The 22,721-nt window shown below is 37.8% G+C and overlaps 1 protein-coding gene across 1 annotated transcript in view; it reads right to left on the reverse strand.

Moving 5' to 3' along the window:
* Positions 1-926: 926 nt before the first annotated feature.
* FBXO28 (F-box protein 28) overlaps positions 927-22,721 on the reverse strand; it is a 31,705-nt gene continuing 9,910 nt past the window's right edge. Inside the window, exons 2-5 of the mRNA XM_032646216.1 lie at positions 21,318-21,427; positions 17,554-17,692; positions 7,346-7,541; positions 927-5,588 (exon numbers count right to left, since the gene is read on the reverse strand). Coding sequence (XP_032502107.1) covers positions 5,194-5,588; positions 7,346-7,541; positions 17,554-17,692; positions 21,318-21,427 — 840 coding nt within the window. The 3' untranslated portion in view covers positions 927-5,193. The remainder of the gene's footprint in view (positions 5,589-7,345; positions 7,542-17,553; positions 17,693-21,317; positions 21,428-22,721) is intronic.

The following is a 22,721-nucleotide window of genomic DNA, read 5'->3' on the forward strand; positions in this document are numbered from 1 at the left end:
GATACCACGGTTGTCACTCTCATCTTTCAGCATAAATTCATCTGTGATCTCTTTTCTAAGTTGGAAACAAAGTGAGTGGGTAAAGTATTTATCAAAGAAGAGTGTGTTCTTCCTCAGAAAATTTCATTTCCAGTAATTCCCTATCAGTTACATCTTTATGAAACAGAGATGAAATTGATTTGTATGATTTTATTGCATTGAAATTTTGAATAGTCTTGGAGCTGGAAGGAATTTTGAAAAGAGAACTAGAAGAGAACGAGTATTCTTCCCCGGCAGGACAAGAGAATTGGTGGTCACTACTTTTGTACTGACTGGTAGCCAACATTATAGTAAGGCAACTATGGACATGCGCTAGTGGCCTCCAGCTACATCTCTTGCCAGGACTGCCTATTTAAGACTACAGGTTCTTAGAAGCCTTAAAAATATTTTCTTTTACCTGTATGCCTAGTGTAAATCCATTGTCAAAGAACTTGAGGACAAAAGTTGCCTCCTTCAAGCCTAGTCTTCATGATTTTAAGCTCTGTATGTTACTCTTAACATTAGTGATTTTTGGCATAGACTGCTTCTGGTAGATGTATGAAATGTTCTTCTATATATTTATTGAGTTTGAAGAATTAATGTAATCTAGAGTCTCATAGGTCCCAGCTGTTTTAGACTGTAGTAGAGTGTAGCAGAAATACATAAGCTTTGGAGGCAGGTAGGTCTGGGTTCAAATCCCACTTGGGCACTTCCTTGTATAACATTCTGGATATGTTGCTTAACCTGAGTTTAACTTCCTTATAGAGAGTAAAACCTGCTTTATAAAGTGGCTGTGAGGATTAAACTAAAACAATATACTGCTTTAAGAGGTGGTAGCTATTAGCATGGCATTTGTTAGATGAAGAGCTCCATAATCTTTGTGCATGAAATACAAAGAAAACAAGTAACACTGGTAAAAACACATTTATTTATGTACCCTGTCGTGTGCCCGGGAGGTGTTTTTCACTTTCCAGTAATTGAATTAGGTTATAACAATTAAAATTCCAGAAGGTAAACTATTGTAATTTATTGTTGCTCATGACCATAAGTAAACAGACATGGTACCACATAAAGTAATTTTAAACACGTCTAAACTTTTGGTATAGCTTTGATGTATACTTTGGCAATGGACCTAATAGATTACCAATATGCTTCTAAATCCCATGGTTCTCTTCAGACACAACAGGAAAATTTTCAAGTTAATGTTTCAATTTCAGAAATTTAACAAAGATTCTTAGGAAGCTGGAAAAGGCCATTACTTAAGCCTATAGTGTTTACCACAAATATAAATGTATTGCTATTAAAAATAAAATCATGGTAGGCAGCAGTCAACTAATTGCTAATTTCATTTTGTAGATTATATAGGATTTCTTGAAAATAATTCACCTCAGATGGCAGGCTATAGAAGTTTTTTATTTTAAAGTAGTTCTTTACTCATTAACTTTTTGAGGACTAAAGGAATTCCGATCCCAAGTCAAATCATTGAATAGCCTATCAAATTGTATTTTACACTAGAAACAGCCATTTCCAAGAGACTGCATCATACATGGCATTTCCTTTGAGAATGCCTTTATCCCTGGCTTCAAATCTTACTTACAGCATATCATTATTTTTAGAAGGTTTGGTAAGTGTTAAAAAATGGGTACTCATTTTGCTAGAGCAGGATATAAGAATGTGCTGATCACCAAGTATGAGATTTTACATTACATTAAATTAAAATTATATACTGTTGGAAATAAACAAGATAGGGAGTTCCTAGATCCTAGAAAATATTATGGCTAAGGAAATAGAGAACTCAAAAGAGGAATCTACCTCCAAGAAACTATTTCAGTATAGTAAAATAGAATTAAGTGCCCTGTCTTAGGAAAAAGTTTGTTAGTAATAAGGAACTGGGACATCATACATTGTTTCTTTGGAGATTAAAGTGCAGGCTATGAAATGGCATATAAAATAATGCATAAAATAGTGCAATCTTAAGGTGCCATTATTTTTATTACACATAGCCTATGTCCATTTTCGCTCAAAAATCCAGCTGTAGTGACACCTTTTAGCTTATTTATTTAGGCATTACTTATACTCTGTTCTACCCACCTTAGGGGCTACATAGAATATTTTAACATTTTAACAAGTAGAATAATAGCGCCTACATTTGAAACTACTAAATAGAGATTAAGGCAAGCCCCTGTAAAGTTCAGTACTCCAAAAACACGTTTTACAAAAAAAAAAGTTGCTTCCAAAGCCAGTGGCTTTAGACCTGATGGCACCCCAAGTTTTTAAAACCATATGATTACTCTGATTACATTTGTGTTTGCCCCATTATCTCCAGGCTCTGTACATCAAGAGGAGCTCAAAACAAACAAACAAACAAAAACCAGGTTCTGTATCCTCATGTTCTAAAATAATACATAATTCAGAATATGTGAAAACCAAGCCAAGTCCACATGGGAGATGGATAAGCTGAGAATCACGCTGGGGGCGAGGAGGCAGTCCTCTCCATTTCTTCCATAGGCCCTTCCACATGGTACCTGTTTGTAGTATTGCACCATAATCAATTCGTGAGTGGGACGACTTATTAGAGAAGTCTCCTCTGAAAGACAGCCAAGGAAGATGACAGGAATACTTCATAAAATGTCCTAGGACAACACAATATTAACATACAGCATTTAAATTACTGACCTATAACCCAGGGCAGGATGGTTTCTCTCTTGGGAGGCTAATTTACAATTTTCCTGTAACATATGGCAGTTTTAGGTGAAGGAAATATTTTGTGATCTGTTGAAACTTAAATACCATTATACTACCCAAAGGCAAGTATAACAGCTATCAAATGGGCCAAGGCAACATCCTAACATGTTTTAGCTAGTTAAGATTTAAGACTTAAAACAAACTGTAGTGCTTTATCTCCTACTGTTATGCCACATTCATGCATTAACAAGAGCAACTCATTAACCTTATGGGCAGATGACTACAAGTGTATACTGTAGAAATTTGGATTTTGAAACAGAAAATCTGTCTTTTAATAGTGAGTGCTTATTATGGAAGCCAAATACTCATGTTAACTGAGACTGTAGATACATTTAGGGTGTCCAGATGTAGTTTAAAAAGAGACCCAGGGAACTTTAATTCATTAACAACTATTAAAAAGATCATCTGAGGTTATATCCCTTTGTAAGCCTGTAAACATGTACTCTGTTACTTAAAAGTCTTCCTATTGCCAGGAAAGCAGACTATTAAAGGCCATGAGTATTCCAATAGGCCTCCTCCGAAGTTGTGACAATATGGCTAAATCCTATGATTAAACAAATGAGACCTGCTGAGAAAATGAGTTCCAGACAGGGACTTTTATGGATGACCTTGGCTGACAAATGTTTTTTGGAAATTGTTTATTTTAAAATTACTTCCCAACAAACCATGAAAACACTTGGATGTTATTTTATGGTTTTTCATTGAAAACATACTACATTGTAAATGGAGTTTCAAAGTTAGACAAAGAATTGATCAAAATCTAAGGACAATATTATGTAAGGACAATGTTAAAAATTGATTAAGAAAACGTTTCATTTGGTGAGGTTAATCTCAAGGATGCATAACCAAGTCATGTTGGACAGATAAAAAAAGGTAGTGACCTTGTGCTTTTATTCAACTAAGGTACTTACCAAAACCTTAGGTTTTATACAGGTGTTAAACTCCCACCTGGAAAGGGATAGTATTCTATACTACACCTAAGTTTACCTTAAATAACTGAAGCCCAAGGCAACAGTCGTTTAAAAGAACTTAACAGGCAAATAATGACTACATAATTTAGTACATTAAAATAAAACTAGGACAGTAATAGTTGACTGTTTCAAAAATAAACAAGTGGGGAAAATAACCACTGTACACAATTTGGAGGTTGTTAAAGTGACCACTTAGAAGGTTGAACAGTGCAAGACATGCTTTTCCAGTTACAAGCTCAAAACAGGAGTGCAAACGAAATTAAAGCTTTTGTTTAAAGTTGCAGGATAAGGAAAGCTTGAAATTAATATTAAAAAGCTTCCCTCAGGTCATTCCCCAGAAATGAAACGATCAAAATGCTTTTTCATAGTATAATTTTCTTCAGTGAACTTTCTTTCAATGGCAAAACTGCATCCCACAGGTTGGGTTTCCTACTCACACCACTGGTCATGACCACATTTGATCAATGAGCACACACAGCAGTGAGTAAGGAAGAGTACTAGTTGCCAGAAGTCTGACATCAATGTAAAGAATTTGGGGTTCTGCCTTAGCCAGTGTACCTGAACGCTGCAGAGAACAGATAAAGCAGTGGGCTCTAATACTCTCTTATTCTTGTAAAACTGGAGGACAAATGGACATACAAATACCACCCCGCCCCCAGAGGCAAGCTGTTGTGGTGGAAGATGTTAAGCACTTAAATGAACTAAGACGCTGCTCTAAAAAGTGGAGAAGTGTAGAGGTTCAAGATCAATACCAGTGCAAGAGCTTTTTAAGTGAGTTGACTAGGCAATGCATGCATCCATCCATGCAAATGTAGGACATGGCCCCAAAAGTGAACCGAAAACATGTATATAACAACTGGGTAAGTCCCTTGCCAGTAGTTTATAAAAATATATAGTCAATACTGTAGAGGCCCCTTCTACAGCCAATACTATGGAAGTCCGTTTTAGTTACCCATTACTTCAATACCAAAAAGCATTTACTACTTTTCAGACATTCCAGACAAAGGTCACTTATAACAAAAAGTCAACTTTTTTTTTAAAAACAAGATACTGTCCATTTAAAAAGTAGGTCTTTTCTTTCAAGTGAACAGGACATTTTATGTATTAAACTTAACTTCTAGTCTGTCAAGACTGGTTTAAGATCCTTATGTAATGTGCATATATGCAGAAACAGATAAACTTGCTTTAAACATTATCTGCACAGAAATAAAGTTAACTTCTCAAAACATGATAGGATAGGTCTGGTTAGTACAAATCTATTGCAAAATAAAAGGATTCTGCGCATCAGTTCAACGAGGAGAAGCGGGAAAAGACTGTCCCAACCATGAGAGTTCAAGTTTACGTTGTGTTCTGAAAGCCTAGAGCTAAGGGACACCATGTTGCTCACAGTGTCCTGATATGCAGAACTGCTCAAGCTACGAAGTCAGCGCTTCCTCTGGAGCTAGAAGCACATTCTGGTTTACTTTCTATTCCGGAGACGTTTAGATTTCCTAAGAGAGTCTATGGCTTCTGCGGCCTTTTTGCGTTTCCGAGGAGACTCTTCATTCTGCCCGGACCCTGAGGAGTCTCCCACTGCACTTTCCATTACTTCTCGCAGTTTGCGTTCCAGCTCTGCCAACCGTGCGTTCTGTTCACCTATGATCTGGGTCTGCTCTAGCAGTTTCTGGTCCTGGTCTTGAAGCTGTTTCTGCTGTTCTTGCACTTTGGTGCGAAGCTCAGAAATTTCACGCCTGAGAACAGTCACCCCAGCACCATTTGTCTTAACCTGCTGCTGGAGTTTGGTAACCTCCTGTCTTGAAGGGTTTTGCTTAGAGAAGAGTTGCATTGTTGTCAGGGCTGCAGAAGGTCCTGGAACTGTGGAGAAATAGTTTAAAATGGTCAATCACTTAAAATGCCTCACTACCAGTAATACTTCATTAATTAAACTTACTCAAAAATAGAAATATCCTTTATAAAATCACTTCTGATAATTTCTTCTTTGCAATCTACTTGATCTAATGGATTCATCAGACACCTTGTCTTAACTATAAATGAGTTTGAATTCTGATTCTCATGTTCATGTGGCAATATGTGGAATGCAAGCAAATGGAGATGGGCATTTAATGGCATAAACTTGGATTTGAAATATTATAAAGCATTTTTAGGACCTAGTAAGAAAATATAAATAGTAAAAGTAGAGTAGAATTATTTCACACAAGCAAACATAAAACATCTGAGTTAGAAGTACAGACCTATCATGTTCGCAAATCCTCTCTGCACTTAGTTATATGCAAAGGCTTCAACATTAGCCAAACAACAGGGACACCATCAAAAAGTGGGTTACATCACATGTGATGATCAGGCAGAACTTCTGACATGGTGTAGGAAGGCTTTGGAACTATTCTGTTTTAGTAATAACAGAATGTAACATGGGCACAAAAATCACTATTTTAAACTAATAACCTACTTTTTTAAAACCCTATCTCCTGAAGCTTTTCTAAAAGGACCAGATGGATCCATCCACACCCTAAAACCCATCTTGCTAATTTTCTCCTTATACATTTAAATACTCAGAATATTTTCCTTAGCTGATGCATTCTTCCTTCTCTCTCTGCTTCCCTTTAGCCAACTAACAAGGCTCAGATCAATTCTCACCTCTTGTGAAGTCTCTATCAGACCAGCCAACAATGATTTTATCTTCCTTAAGATTCTCTCTGCTACTCATTTGACATTTAAATGGACACTCCTTTAAACTATTTCTCTTGCCTACGATAATTTGAGTCTGGATATGTCTTACCTTCTGAAATAAGAAGATTCTTGAGAGAAGACACCGTGTATTATACTTCATTTTAGTCCCCACAGGACACAGTACAGTGCTGTGCGCATAATAGGTACTCAGTAAATAACAGATGTGTTAATGCTGAGATGCTGTAAGCTTTATTATTAAATTACAGACAGCCACTCAGTTACCCCACCGAGTACTCCAGGGAGCTAACTGATCTGAACAAAATATTTTACTAAAAATTTGTTCCCAGATTTAAAATATTTGCAAGAGTTGAAGATATTGAACAATTCATTCTTTCAGTAGATAAGGACACAAATCTCTAGGATCCGACAATGTTCAAAACAGCCTTATGCACCCTCTCTTCTAAAGTAGCAGCCAGATACTCCAGGGGCTGAAATAATTAACTGGTTATTTCCATGAAGAATTTTTTGGGTTTTGTCTGGTATATTTGATTCTGTTATAGGATAACGAATACTAACTAGTCAGAAACATCAAAAACCATTCACATATACATAGCTTTTCACTCAGCAATTTGCTCTGATAAATTTAAGCCAAGTTAAAAGTTGTGGATATGTACAAAGATTTAGCCGCAAGATTGTTCTTCAGAGTGTAGTTCAAATACTGAAAATCTGGAAACAAATGTGCCTAACAGCAGCGGATCAGCTACATAAATTATGGTCTGTGGCCCAATCTGTCATTAAAAATCATGTTGCAGATACAGTTACAGACCCAGAAAAGTTCAAGATACACAGTTAAGTGGTGGGGGGAAAATGCAAGTTACAAATCTATGTACATTATAATAATATGAACATTATTATAAACTGAATGTATTATAAACAAAAGATACCTGGAGGAGAGCCCATGAGTCTTCCAGATACATCTGATCCTGGTAATTTCCTCTTTAGAATTGGAACAATCTTTTCATCAAAGTATTCCATTGCCATGGAGGAAATATCCCTTAACTCTTGAAGTACTTCATGAGCTCGCTGAGGGGCTCTGGTAGAATTGACATATCTCAACACACGATAAATCTCATCAATCACCTAAAATAATGAGCTCTCATTAGCACTTTAGGTTTATTTTTTTTTTAAAGAAAACAGCTAAACAGGGAGGAAAGTGACTGCTTGTTTTGCAATTCCTATAAAGACCTACAGGTGACTTAACTGATATACTGACCACTGATAACATTACCATCTGTAACACATGGCTTTGGGCTTGTTATAATACTTTATACATTTCATATTTATATTTATTTAAGCATCTTTTCTGTACTGTACTGGTGCTACGGAATCAGGATGATTAAAATACAGCTCCTGCCCTGAAGGAAGTCAATGTAACTGGGGAGAGGGATGTGTAAAGAAGTGACGTAAAGAGGGATATACAAATTGCAAAAGAAACTAGAAGACTAAACTAAGAGATTAGATCTTGTATGCAAGTAGGGGTCGGGGTGGGGCAATTACCCAAACCCATATTCTACCAATCCTCTGAACCTACTTCACTCTAGTCTGAATCTGTTTCCCAAAGCCCCAGGGACTCAGCCTGATGTCCTTCTCTCTTTCACACCGCCACTATTTGCTCTATCCTTGAAGTTTTGTTTCTCTTAGACTTGCCGTGGATTGGAATGAAGTCTCCTCACAGCCCACTTTCTTGTTATCGCCAAAGGGTAGCAAGAGGTCCTTTTTCATTTTAATAATAATTGCCATGGGGAAACACAAGGCATACATACACGGAGAAGAAAGCTGACAATCCTGACTCCTAATTCTCTTGCTGGAATGGTAACTGAACCTTCCTTAGGCATTCTGCCCTCAGCTTTAATCCCTGTGAGGTCAGCCTTACTTTCTCCTATGGCTTCAGCTTAGACCTGAAGATAATAATGTACATCTCTGAAGATCTCCCGTCTGGATGATATCTGTTCCAATGGGTCTTCACCTCACAAGACTCGTGGGTTAATCAGCCAAACCATTCTGTCACCAAAGTATCTCAAACCACCTTGAATCCCACTCATTTCCACTGCTGCATTTACCTAGCCAGTACCCAACTACGGAACAATCTTATTTATAACTGGCCTTTTCTTCTCCTTTATTCAGACTGCTGAGTACTGCTAGAGAAACATAAAATCTTGCAGAATAGTACCAGGACAAATTACAGTCCTTAACACGTTCTAGACTCTCAGGGCAATGAGATGATCCTTGTCAGTCTAGCATCATGTGTGCTAAATAAATGTCAGCAAAATTAAACTGTTAGGATGTGTCTTTATCATAAATCAGAGAAGACTTCACAGAAGAGGCCACGTCAGTGGGCCTGGAGAGATGACTAGGAATCGGCTTGGCCTAAGGTGGTGTATATGTAGGCAAATGTAATAAGATAGGAGATATGCTAGTTTTGAATTACATGGGCCATGCAGGTGATACTAGACAGGCAGGCATATCTGGAGATACAAGTTAGGAGATCAGGAGAGAAACTCCAAATGATGAAGAGGCCTCAGTAGCCAATGGCATAACAGGGACTGACATTGCTGAGGGAGAAGATACAGAATAGGACCGTCAAAGGCAGAATCCTGAGGCACTAGTGGTTAAGTGATACATTTATTTTTGGCATTACTACTAGATTATGAACTCATTCCAAAAGAAAATAACATTTTTTTTCAATAAAAACTTACTGACTACCATGTTAGGAACTATTAACGTATATTCAAAAAAAAAGAAATGAAGAAAACAGAACTTTCTCTTGGGCTTACAATTTAATTATGTGAACAAAACCTAACCTGTAAGCATTTACTGGTCAGGAGAGGCTTCTTTGACATATTTAAGGTAAAACTGAATGATGATGAGGAACTGGAAGATCTGGGAAGAAAAGCATTTAAGCAGGAATAACAATGGCAATGGCTTCAAGGTCTGAGTCAGTTTGGCTTGTTTAAGTTCAAGGGTTAGAAACATGCAAACTATATCTGTATCTCCAAACAGTAAAAATTTATGGAAGCTAGCATAAGCTCAATGCTTTGAAAAAAAAAAAACAACCTAATATTTATATATGATTACAAAATTGTTAATTACAAAATATATAAGCTAAAGTAGTAATAGAGTATTTTTTTCAAGGTCCTTCATATTGACGGAGAGTCTATGTACTAGTGCTAGGATATTAACTGACCCACAGTAGCTCTGTGTTCATCGGTGTTTACATGTGTGTTATAAATCAGTACTGCGACGCTCCAGTATCATTTTATGCTGGCCTCAACGCCCGTATACTCCAGCTCCAGGTACAAAGTAACCATGAGCTCTTCGAACTACATCAAACCCTCTCTTTTTCGCTCAGGGTTTTTGCACATTATGATCTCTTTTCTGGAATGTTCTCCCTGCATATCTCCCCTACCTTCTCTAGCCCCAAATTTCTTACTCATCCTTGAGGTCTCAGTAACACTTTCTCAGAGTAAGCAGTCTTTTCTGAACCCTCTTTCAGTTTAAATCATGTTAACATCTTCATCAAATCCTTTATTTTGCCTTCAGAATACACATTACAAGTTTTAAGTACTACATTTTTCTGTAAATGTCTGTCTTCCTATAATATAGTAAGCTCAATTAAAGAGACCATGCCTAGTTTCACTGTCAGATCCCCACAGTCTAGCAGTGTCTGGCACAGAGCAGATACTCAATAAACGTCTGTTAAATGAGTGATAAAGACGGTCAAATATCATAAATTGCTTAATATTGACACATCTAAATAAAACTGTTTAGGGACAAGCCACAGGGGTAAAGTCAATACAAGAATATGATTTTTAGAGGCTGGATTTTTTTTTTTTTTTTTTTTTTTTTTTTATAAATTTATTTATTCATTTATTTATTTTTGGCTGTGTTGGGTCTTCGTTTCTGTGCAAGGGCTTTCTCTAGTTGTGGCAAGCGGGGGCCACTCTTCATCGCGGTGCGCGGGCCTCTCACTGTCGCGGCCTCTCTTGCTGCGGAGCACAGGCTCCAGACGCGCAGAGCTCAGTATTTGTAGCTCACGGGCCCAGCTGCTCCGTGGCACGTGGGATCTTCCCAGACCAGGGCTTGAACCCGTGTCCCCTGCATTGGTAGGCAGACTCTCAACCACTGCGCCACCAGGGAAGCCCCTAGAGGCTGGATTTTGAATATACAGGTCACAGTTAACAGAATTTTTATTGAGAGGATTTTTTTTTAAATACATAATATTTGAAAGAGTATTTATCCACAGCTTTATTAATGGGTCTATTTATATTATGTTTATGTACATAAATACTGGTAGACAGAAGAATATTTACAGTATATTTGAACTAGACTAGAAATGACTGTTATAATGATTCAAGCATGAATAAAACATACATCTTATCCAATGCAAGATGACTTAGTGAAAGACCCATACACAGGAAAGGCTAGCTCAAACTGAGTAAATTCAATGTACAAGAAAAGTGCTGTGTGAAAAAGAAAGTAGAGAGAAATAAGATCTGTTTGAGAGAACTGAGCAGGCCTAATGAAGGACCTGGCCATGAGAAATAAGCAGAATTTCAATGGGGAAGAGAAGTCTGAGCATGACTGAAGGAGGAGTGGACTGAGGAGATGGATGATGTGGATGGAAGGTGACAGCGTAGGAAATCAACATGTATGTAGTGCTACTACGTACCACGCCTTTATTCTAGGTTTTTAAAAGAAATTTATTATGCAGTGAATCCTCTTCCGTAACCCTGATTCTTCAGAATTAACTTCATATCAAACTATCCCATAGGGATTACTAATACTAAATCACATCTGTAAACCAATTTGTGAAATAATCTTATCTTTACTGTATTCAGCCTTCTAAATATAGTGTGAAAGCAAGGTATCTCTTTCCATTTGTTCAAGTCTTCCATTAGGAAACAATGTTTTCAAAGCTTACTATATAGAGGTTATTTAGTTAAATGGACTCATCCATGTTTTCAATAAAATTAAAAATATTTTCCGGGGCTTCCCTGGTGGTGCAGTGGTTGAGGGTCCACCTGCCGATGCAGGGGACGTGGGTTCATGCCCCGGTCCGGGAAGATCCCACATGCCGCGGAGCGGCTGGGCCCGTGAGCCATGGCCGCTGAGCCTGCACGTCCGGAGCCTGTGCTCCACAACGGGAGAGGCCCCAGCAGTGAGAGGCCCGTGTACCGCAAAAAAAAAAAAAAAAAAAAATTTCTTTCCTCTGTCCAAAAGTTATAAGCAAAGGACAATGTGAGGAAAAAAGGACACAGCATGTTAGAACCAAACTGCTTCTAGCATTCAGAGTCATCAGTGGCTACAATGGCTTTAGAGGCACATATTAAGAAAGCATAGTATTTACCTGATTTTTAAAACATTTCAATTTCTGAGTAGGTTTAATCACTTTCTGAAAATTACTTTAGCAACAAGAATGTAATGTGTGTCTTGTGTCCAGTGTAAAGATCACAGGTTTTAGGCACGTCACCTAAACTCTTTAATGGCTCTTTGTACACCTTTCAAATAATATGCCACATGCTGAATCCTACCCAAGTTTGAGATAATAAAATAATAGTTATGAAAATATTTTTAAGTTTTAAAAAAGTATGGTAAGAAACCAAATGTGAACAGCTATATTTCTAACACATGCAGTTTACTATATCATGCTTATGTTTAAATTGGCACAGTAATAAATGACATACTATGAATATCATTTAAGTATTTCTACTACTGTAGATGAGAAAATTTCTATCTTGTTTAATCTACTGTTTAGAAAACAAAGCTCCTATTAAAATACTGAACCTCATATGTTCTCATTTTCTGTCTTTTTGTTCCACTTGAGATTTCCTTAATTTTCCTTTCTGCCCCTTTTACTTAAAATTGTTTCTTCCATATTTGTAAATATTTCTTTATATGGCATGTGTTTGACTATTTATTTTCTTATTTCTCTTAGACTATTAGTCACAGTTTAAGTTTCATATCCTTGTATTGCTTTCTCAAAGGTGTATTTTTCCCCATTTGTTTCATTCTGTGTTTCATATTGTCTGGCAATTCTCTACTCCTTGCTTATACTTAAGAATGGAGCACACAAAAAGCTGATCAGAACTCCTAGTTAGCCAAGATGGTGGGAAAGGTGGGGTATAGGGGGATAAGAGCAGGGACCTAAAAAAAAAAAACCAATGAGAATAGATTGATTCTTCTTTTTTCATTTTAAAGTTTTGTGGACTGTATATATTTACTTGGGGACCAGCATAGTGAAAGGAGGAAATGCTTCCAAGTAATAGATATTTTTAAGAATGTCTTCACATTAAAACCAATTTTAAGAGAAACAAAAATACAATATTCTGGAAACATTAGGTAAACTCAAATTGAAGGATATTTATTCCTCAAAATAACTGACCTATGACCTTCAAAAATGTGAAGCTCAAGAAACACAAAGAGTAGGGAATTATTTCACATTAAAGAGGATTAACAAGTCCATGTGTAATCCTAGACTGAATTCTGGACTCAGAAATAAGAATAGTTAGGGGGACTTCCGTGGTGGTGCAGTGGTTGGGAATCTGCCTGCCAATGCAGGGGACACGGGTTTGATCCCTGGTCCGGGAAGATCCCACATGCCACGGAGCAACTAAGCCCGTGTGCCACAACTACTGAGCTCACGAGCCACAACTACTGAGTCTGCGTGCTGCAGCTACTGAAGCCCACGTGCCTAGAGCCTGTGCTCCGCAACAAGAGAAGCCACCACAATGAGAAGCCTGCCCACCGCAACCAAGAGTAGCTCCCGTTCGCCACAACTAGAGAAAGCCCACGCACACCAACGAAGACCCAATGCAGCCAAAAGAAAAAAAAAAGAATAGCTAGGAAAACTATTATTGGGATAAGAAATGAAATTTAAATACAGATTACTGATTAGTTAAGTGTATTGGATCAATGTTAAATTTCCTGAGTTTGATATCTGTACTATGGTTAAGTAACAAAATGTCCTAGTTTTTAGGGAATACATTGAAATATTTAAGAATATAGGGTCACAGTAGCTCCAACTCATCTTCAAATGGTTCAGAAAAAAATAAAGTATTTATATAGAGAGAATAAAAGCAAATGAGACAAAAGGTAAATAATTGCTGGATAAAAGATACATGGGAATTCCTTGTAATATTTTTGCAATTTTTATGTAAATGTGAAAATGCATCAAAACAAAAAGTTACCCCCCAAAAAAGGAATAAAGAAAGTGACCACCACCAGTTATTCTTCATCAAAAACGTTAAAAACAAACCAATAATATGTAGATTTTATGTTTGTTCAGGGAAATCTAGCTTCATGATCTTACATAATCATTTACACTATAAAAACACTGACTTTTGTGTTTCAATAAGCACGAAAGGGTTACTGGGGCTGTTAGTAATGGTGAAGAGAAGAAATTATTCATGTCTTTTCTCATTATATCTCCCAGAATGGTTAGCTGGCCTCTGCTCACATGCGTTTTTCAGTATGTGTGAACTGCTTATATTGACCAAGAGCTTACTATAAAAAGTTTGACTTCTATATGTCAGACAGAAAATCTGAGAAATGTATGCAGGAATAAGCTAAGAATCTAAACTCTAGTTCTGAGAAAAGATGAATGCAACATCAATGTAGTGGTCAGAATCTGCAACTATGGCCCTAATTGACCTGTGCCTATTTTTGTAAATAGGGTTTTTATTGGAACACAAGCACACACCCATTCATTTACCACATGTTGTAGAATCACGGCTGTTTCTCAGAGTTGAGTATTCATGACACAGACCTTGTGGTTCACAAAGCCAAAAATATTTATTATCTGGCCTTTTACAGAAAAAGTTTGCTGATCCCTGCCATAGCCATAGTGAGTGGCAAACTCCCAACTAATCTTTAGATAGATTTTCTTTTAATGCCCTTGCTACTAGTATGCTTTCCTTGTCAAGAGACTCCATTTTAAACCCCTCCAGTGAATAAGCCTTAGGTTTTTACTGAGTAGAAGGGTAATGATCTAGCTTGTTTAGAGCTGGAGAAGGGACCTATAGGTTTAAATCATTCTTAAATATAGATTCTCAACCAACCTTCCTGTTTTAGCCCCATTTTCAGAAATGCTTGGAGCTTTCGACCTAGAATTTTCTAGAGGTTCAGTTGTGCATACTGGGTTGCCTCCCAGCTTCCCCCACTCCCAGTTTAGGAATTAACTTTCTCAGTTCTGCTAAGTCAGTTACCATTTATTCATCTACTCTCCAGCTTCCAAAATTCTGTTGCTACTGTCTACTTTCTGACCTCATTTTCACGGGTCTTTATCTTTTTTCCTTTTAAAAATTAGATCATTTACTCCACTCCACTGACTAGAGTTCTGGGAGAAATTAAGAGGTAAACATATATTTAATCTTCTATCTTCATCCTGCCATTTAATTTTATGAACAAACTCAACTGTTCTTTCAGAGAATAATTAAAAGAAAAAAGTTTTCCCAACTGTTAAAGGTCCAAAATTCTGTTGCATATCAGGCAATCTAATTTAAACTAATGTGCATATTACCCAGATTCACTTAAGTAACTTGTGAAAAGTAATTTGTGAGATGAAATCCCTACTGGAGACCTGAATTTTAACAAAATGGATATATTCTATACAAAACCACGAAAAGAGTTCTCTTACAAAGTATAAGAGCACCTGAACTTTTAAGTATAACCCGGGAGCAAGATCCTGGGAAAACCAAGAATAAACTACCACAGAAATCACACACCAAATCAAGATTATATGCTAAACTGAAAGAAAATTATTTTATAGAATGTCTTCACTTAAGGATGAGAAAATTAATGCCACATCCTTATGTTCTGAAGATAGAATGTGAAAGTTTAAGGATGAGAAGTTCAAAAAGGAACAATCATAAAACAACCCAAATACTGCAAACTGTTTAAGTTAGCAGTTTAGATTTAGTCTAAGCTTAAAAGTACCAGCTACATAAAAATTAAAAGTAATAATCTGAGTATACAGTGTTGTTTTAGGCAAGGTATAAGCTATATAGATGGCACTTGTAAGAAAGAGAAGAAGCCAAGGTGATAATAAAAACAAAAATTATTTGTTTTCGGGGGGTTGTTTTTCCAGTCAAGTTCAGATTTGTAGGAGAAAAATAAATCAGGATAAGATCTTTGGAAGAAATGGGTACTATGAAGGAAAACTGGAAGACTTTTCCACTGCAGACAAGGTAAAGGTCTCAGTTAAGGAGCTGTCCAGAGCAAATGCCCAGGGTGATACACATCAGCTTGAAAGCTGAAGACATGCTCCATTGCTACCACCACCTCAGTTGGTACTAGAATTAAAAGCAAAGACAAGTGGTTTCCAAAAAACCAGCAGGACTCAACTAGATTCAACTTCATTTGTATAGATAGTAAATATCATTCTAATCACATGATCCTGATAAATTAGAACAAAAGATGGGCAACTTCTGCAAAGGTCAGGTACTAAAGTATCTTTGGCTTTGCAGGCCATGTGGACTTCGCTGCAAACTACTCAACTCTCGTTAACGACTGACTGAATTGTCTCTAAGGTTATGAAGCTTGGAGATGTGTCTTAATTATTCATAACCTTATGATATGCAATAAAAACTACAAGACTACAGGAGACAACCTATTCTAGTTCAGTGAACATCCCAGGAACACCTAAGAGTTAAGGCCTATGAATCAGACCTGGATAAAATCTGGCATAAGAATCAGAATCTAAAGTTTCTAACCGGTCCCTTTTATTTATTTTTTTTGTTATTTTTTGTTTGTTTTTGTGTTTGCAGTACGCGGGCCTCTCCCGTTTCGGAGCACAGGCTCCAGACGCGCAGGCTCAGTGGCCATGGCTCACGGGCCCAGCCGCTCCGCGGCACGTGGGATCTTCCCGGACCGGGGCACGAACCCGCGTCCCCTGCATCGGCAGGTGGATTCTCAACCACTGCGCCACCAGGGAAGGCCCCGGTCACTCTTTTATAGTACCGTGCAGAAGCATCGGTAGCTAATATGAGGGAAGTGCGCTATACCAAAGTATACTTTAAATAAGAAACAGGAGGGATTCCCTGGTGGCGCAGTGGTTGAGCGTCCACCTGCCGATGCAGGGGACGCGGGTTTGTGCCCCGGTCCGGGAAGATCCCACGTGCCGCGGAGCGGCTGGGCCCGTGAGCCATGGCCACTGAGCCTGCGTGTCTGGAGCCTGTGCTCTGCAACGGGAGAGGCCCGCGTACCGCAAACACAAAAACAAACAAAAGAAACAGGACTCCTCTGGCTCCCAACGTACATCACAGAAAGTTGAAAATGGAGAAAGTACATTAAAAATATTGCCAATGTTAATTATCTATGGAAATAACAAAAAGAGAACATTCAAATTTTACTAGTTATTAATTAGTTCCAACCATGTTAAGGGAACCTTTTGCCAGTATCAACTAAGTAGCAAAATGATCTTTAATTCTACCTCCATCTCTTGGACATAAAAAGATATAGACATTATTTCATTCTGAATTTACACTCAATTCAAGAAGCAAGATACTAGTGAAGGTATGCATCATGTTGAACGCTGGGATCTTTATTAACTTAGTAACAGTAAATATATCACAATATACTTATTTCTGTGTTAAACAGCACTATTACTTAGCTCTGAGTATACTGTTACACAGTAATTATCTATTCTTGTCAAATCTGGAAGTTTGTAAGTTGTCTTCATGAAACATTTCTCAAACAAAACCAAACCAGCCTGTCTTTCCTACTCCACCTCCCTCGAATTATAACAATCTTGAAGGCAGGGACAATACCTATCCTATTCATTGCTGTATCTCTGGCATCTTAACAAAAAGTAAAAGTGCAAAATTTTTTCTTGAGTATGAACCCTTAAAAAGCTTTTCTAAAGAATAGTAGCACTTCTACAGTATATTTCAAAATCATAATTTTAAATATAAAGATCACATAAATGATACATATGTATATGTTATTGCACAGAAGCTAAACAAAGCCATTCATAGAAATGCATTCAAAGAAGTAGAAATGATTCTATTATTTAAAAAATCACTCTGTAACTTTATAATAATTCAAAGTTTACATAGTGCAATCCAGCTGTTCTAGGTAAGGGATTCTATTTTACCTTTCCTGGGATGAAGCAACAGAGATTGGAGTCCACATACTTCATGAAAGTCATATTTAAGAGAGACAGCCTTGTTTCAACAGCAGCGAGGATGTCTGCATGACGAGCTAATGAATGGTTTCTCCTTTCTGACTCTCTCCTACCAAAAAAAAAAAAAGGCAACCATTAAAAGAAGTACTGTGGACTACAATGTTAACCAAACAAAATGCCTTAATGTAAGTCTAACATTTACACCTTAATTTAGAAATCTACAATTAGGTCATAATTTGTTTAACTGTCATGATAAATGAATCACTATGTTTAGAAATCCTTGCCAAGGATTAATCCAATACTCACTGATAAAATATTTGAAAAAAATTAGTTTTTTTTTGTTTTGTTCTTTGGCTTTGTCAAGCCTAATGGCTATTAGAGAAATTAATGAAAGAATTACACATGGACATAAAGACAAGAAACCGTATATTTTTGCCCACAAAATCAGCTCATTTAAACTTTTAAAAAGTTTTATTGAGACATAATTCACATACAATAAAATTCACTTTTAAAGGGTACAATTTAGTAGTTTTTACTATATTCACAGTTGTGTTCCCATCACCACTATCCAATTTCAGAACATTTTCATTATCACAAAAAGAAAGCCAAGGGGAAGCTGGGATGAAGGGAGAGAGTAGCATCGACATATATACACTACCAAATGTAAAATGGATGGCTAGTGGGAAGCTGCTGCATAGCACAGGGAGATCAGCTCGATGCTTTGTGACAACCTAGAGGGGTGGGATAGGGAGGGAGGGTGGGAGGGAGACACAAGAGGGAGGGGATATGGGGATATATGTATACATACAGCTGATTCACTTTGTTGTACAGCAGAAACTAACAAGACATTGTAAAGCAATTATACTCCAAAAAATATATTTAAAAAAAATAAAAAGAAATAAAGCCTGTAACCATTATCAATCACTCCCATTACCCAGCCCCTGGCAAGAACTAGTTTACTTTCGGTTTCTATGGATTTGCCTATTGTGGACACTTCAGATAACTGGAATCATAATCATAATATTATGTGGTGTTCTGTGTCTATCTTCTTTCAGTTGGCATAGTTTTCAAGGTTCATCCATGTTGTAGCACGTCTCAGTAGTTCTTCATTCCTTTTTATTGCTGAATAATATTCTATTATATGGACATACCATTATTTTGATTATCCATTCATCTGTTGATGGACCTTTGGGTTGTTTCCACTTTTTGGCTATGATGAATAATGCTGCTATGAATATGTGTGTACAAGGTTTTGTGTAGACATATTTTCACTTCTCCTGAGTATATACTTAGGAGTGAAACTGCTGGGTCATTTGGTGACTCTATGTTTAACTTTTTGAGAAACTGTTTTGTAAAGTGGCTGCACCATTTTATAATCTCACCAGTAACATGTGAAAATTCCAATTTGTCCACCTCCTTCCCAACATTTGTCTTTTTAAATTTTAGCCATCCATCCTACTGGGTGTAAACCAGTATCCCATGCTATTTTGATTTCCAATGCCCTGATGACTAATGATGCTGAGTATCTTTGATGGGCTTTTTGGCCTTTAGTGTATCTTCTTTGGAGAAATTTCTATCGAATCCTTTGCCCACTTTCAAATTGGGGTTATTTATCTTTTTATTGTTGAGTTATAAGAGTTTCTAATACAATCTGGATATAAGTCCTCTAACAGATATATGAGCTGCAAATGTCTTCTCCCATTCTACAGGCTGTCTTTTCATTTTCTGGATGGTGTCCTTCGAGGCACAGAAATTTTAAACTTTGATGAATTCTCGTTTGTCTACTTTTTTCTTTTGTTACTTGTGCTTTTGGTGTCGTATCTAAAAAACCACTGCCTAATGCAAGTTCATGAAGGTTTATGACTATGTTTTCCTCTCAAGGTTTTATAATACAGCACTGACATTTACACTTAAGCCTGTAATTCATTTTCAGTTAATTTTTGTATATGGTTTGAGAAAGGTTTCCAACTTCATTCTTTTGTCCCAGTGTTATTTGTTGAAAACACTAATCCTTCATCATTGAATTTTCTTGGCATTCTTGTTGAAAATCAATTGACTAAAAATTTAAGGGTTCATTTTCTGGACTCTCAATTCTATTCCATTGATCTGTATGTCTATCCTTTCTTTTAAAATTAATTAATTTATCTTTTGGCTGCGTTGGGTCTTTGTTGCTGCACGTGGGCTTTCTCTAGTTGTGGCGAGCAGGGGCTACTCTTCATTGAGATGCGCGGGCTTCTCACTGTGGTGGCTTCTCTTGTTGTGGAGCACGGGCTCTAGGCGCGTGGGCTTCAGTAGTTGTGGCACACGGGTTTAGCTGCTCCGCAGCACGTGGGATCTTCCCAGTCCATGGATCGAAACTGTGACCCCTGCATTGGCAGGCAGATCCCTTTTTTTTAAAACAAATTTTTATTTATTTGTTTTATTTTTGGCTGCGTTGGGTCTTCATTGCTGTGCACAGGCCCTCTCCAGTTGCAGTGAGTGAGGGCTACTCCTTGCTGCGGTGTGCAGGCTTCCCACTGCGGTGGCTTCCCCTGCTGTGAAGCATGGGCTCCAGGCTCATGGGCTTCAGCAGCTGTGGCTCGCAGGCTCCACAGTGCAGGCCCAGTAGCCACATCACACAGGCTCAGTTGCTCCGCGGCACGTAGGATCCTCCCAGACCAGGGTGCAGCAGGCAGATTCTTAACCACTGCGCCACCAGGGAAGTCCCTATATGTCTGTCCTTACGCCAACACCATACTCTTGATTATTGTAACTTTGTAGTAAGTTCTGAAACTGGGAAATGGTAGTCTTCCAATTTTGCTCTTTTTCAAGATTGTTTTGATTTCTGCGCCTTTTGCAATTCTATAGGAATTACAGGATCAGCCTGTCAATTTCTGCAAAAAGACTGCTAGGATTTTGACAGGGGTTGCACTGAATATATATATATCAATTTGAGGAGTATTACCATCTTAATATGAAATCTTCCAATCCATGAACATAGAATGCCTTTCCATTTATTTAAGTCTTCTTTAATTTCTTTTAACAGTGTTTTGTGGTTTTTAATATACAAGTTTTATACTTTTTTGGTTATATTCGTTACTAAGTTTTTTAAATTCTTTTTGATGCTATTGTAAATGGAATTGTCTTAACTTCATTTTTGGATTGTTTATTGCTAGTGCATAGGATTATACATACATACATTTATTTATTTGGCTGTGCTGGGTCTTAGTTGTGGGACATGGGATCTTTCTTTAGTTGCAGCATGTGGGATCTAGTTCCCTGACCAGGGATTGAACCTGGGCCCTCTGCATTGGGAGCACAGAGACTTAACCGCTGGACCACCAGGGAAGTCCCAATACAATTGATTTTTGTGTACTAATCTTATATCCAGGATCCCTGCTGAGCTCATTTCTAGCTCTAATAATTAATGTATTTTATATACAACATCATGTGTATACAAGATCATATCATCTGTGAATAGAGAATTTTACTTTTTCCTTTTCAATCTGGATGCTTTTTATTTCATTTTCTTGCCTAAATGCCCTAGTTTGAGCCAAAATGTTGAACAGATATGGTGAGAGTTGAACAAACCATAGTAAAATGATTTATTGTGATCTGTGTACCCTTTGCTACAAAAATTTGGAAACCATTTAACCCAAGTAAACCCTTAGTGAGATTAAAAACAAACAAACAAACAAAAATCAAGAAACAAAATCCCCAATTGTAAATTATTGCCAATGCTAACCATAACATACCTTGGGAGTTGTGCTTTAACTTGTTTCTGACATAGATTATGGTACCTCTCCACTTTTAGAAATCCCTGATTCAACATTCTCTGGCAGACCAAGTCCATTCTTTTACAAACCTATGGGAAGAGAGAATGAGAAAGAAGAATTTTAAAAAGTAAAAACCAAATTGGTAACAATTAAATTAGGCTCATAACTGATGGTTCAAAATTCTCTGTGCCAGTATTATTCCCCAGTTTGCTATATGAATCTTTGAATCAGTATATGTGGGTGAATCCCTCATTGTAAATTACAATATTGCATTTAAAAATTAGTATTATGTGTAGGCAAGGAATACTTTACTCCTTAAAAAAAAATATATATATATATATATATATATTTAAAGTTTTTGGCTGTGAGACATGGCTTGCAGGATCTTGGTTCCCTCACCAGGGATTGAACCCATGCCCCCTGCAGTGGAAGTGCTGAGTCTTACTTTAGGTATTTGTTGAATGTTCTGGATGTATCCCTGCTTTTATGGTCAGAGACTATAATCCTGATGATCATTAAAGCAACATATTTGAAGGTTTTTAACAGTTTGAAATAAGAAAGTTCTCCTTTGGCCAAAAACATATTCAAACGAGTCTAACTGCTCACAAAGTTTTTATGATCTATAACCAGAATGAGAGTTTTTAATTATTTCTTCTAGTGATTTGGGTTAAGTATGACAGATTATGATGGCCAAAGCCTATACCAGATACTGTCATATCCTGCAAAATATTTCAACATGTACAGCAGAAACTTAACTACTTTGAATCCTTTAAAAACATGGTGTTTGGGGCTTCCCTGGTGGCGCAGTGGTTGAGAGTCCGCCTGCTGATGCAGGGGATGCGGGTTCGTGTCCCGGTCTGGGAAGATCCCACATGCCGCGGAGCGGCTGGGCCCGTGAGCCATGGCCACTGAGCCTGCGCGTCCGGAGTCTGTGCTCCGCAGCGGGAGAGGCCACGACAGTGAGAGGTCCGTGTACCGCAGAAAAATAAAAAAATAAAAAAATAAATAAAAAATAAAAACATGGTGTCTGGGGCTTCCCTGGTGGCGCAGTGGTTGAGAGTCCGCCTGCCGATGCAGGGGACACGGGTTCGTGCCCCGGTCTGGGAAGATCCCACATGCCGCGGAGCGGCTGGGCCCGTGAGCCACGGCCGCTGAGCCTGCGAGTCCGGAGCCTGTGCTCCGCAACGGGAGAGGCCACAACAGTGAGAGGCCCGCGTACCGCAAAAAAAAAAAAAAAAAAAAAAAACATGGTGTCTTTATACAATAAAAGTACAGGATCTGGGGCTTCCGTGGTGGCGCAGTCGTTGAGAGTCTGCCTGCCAATGCAGGGTACACGGGTTCATGCCCCAGTCCGGGAAGATCCCACATGCTGCGAAGCGGCTA

This window comes from Phocoena sinus, chromosome 1 (genome assembly GCF_008692025.1).
Source record: "Phocoena sinus isolate mPhoSin1 chromosome 1, mPhoSin1.pri, whole genome shotgun sequence".
Taxonomy (NCBI): domain Eukaryota; kingdom Metazoa; phylum Chordata; class Mammalia; order Artiodactyla; family Phocoenidae; genus Phocoena; species Phocoena sinus.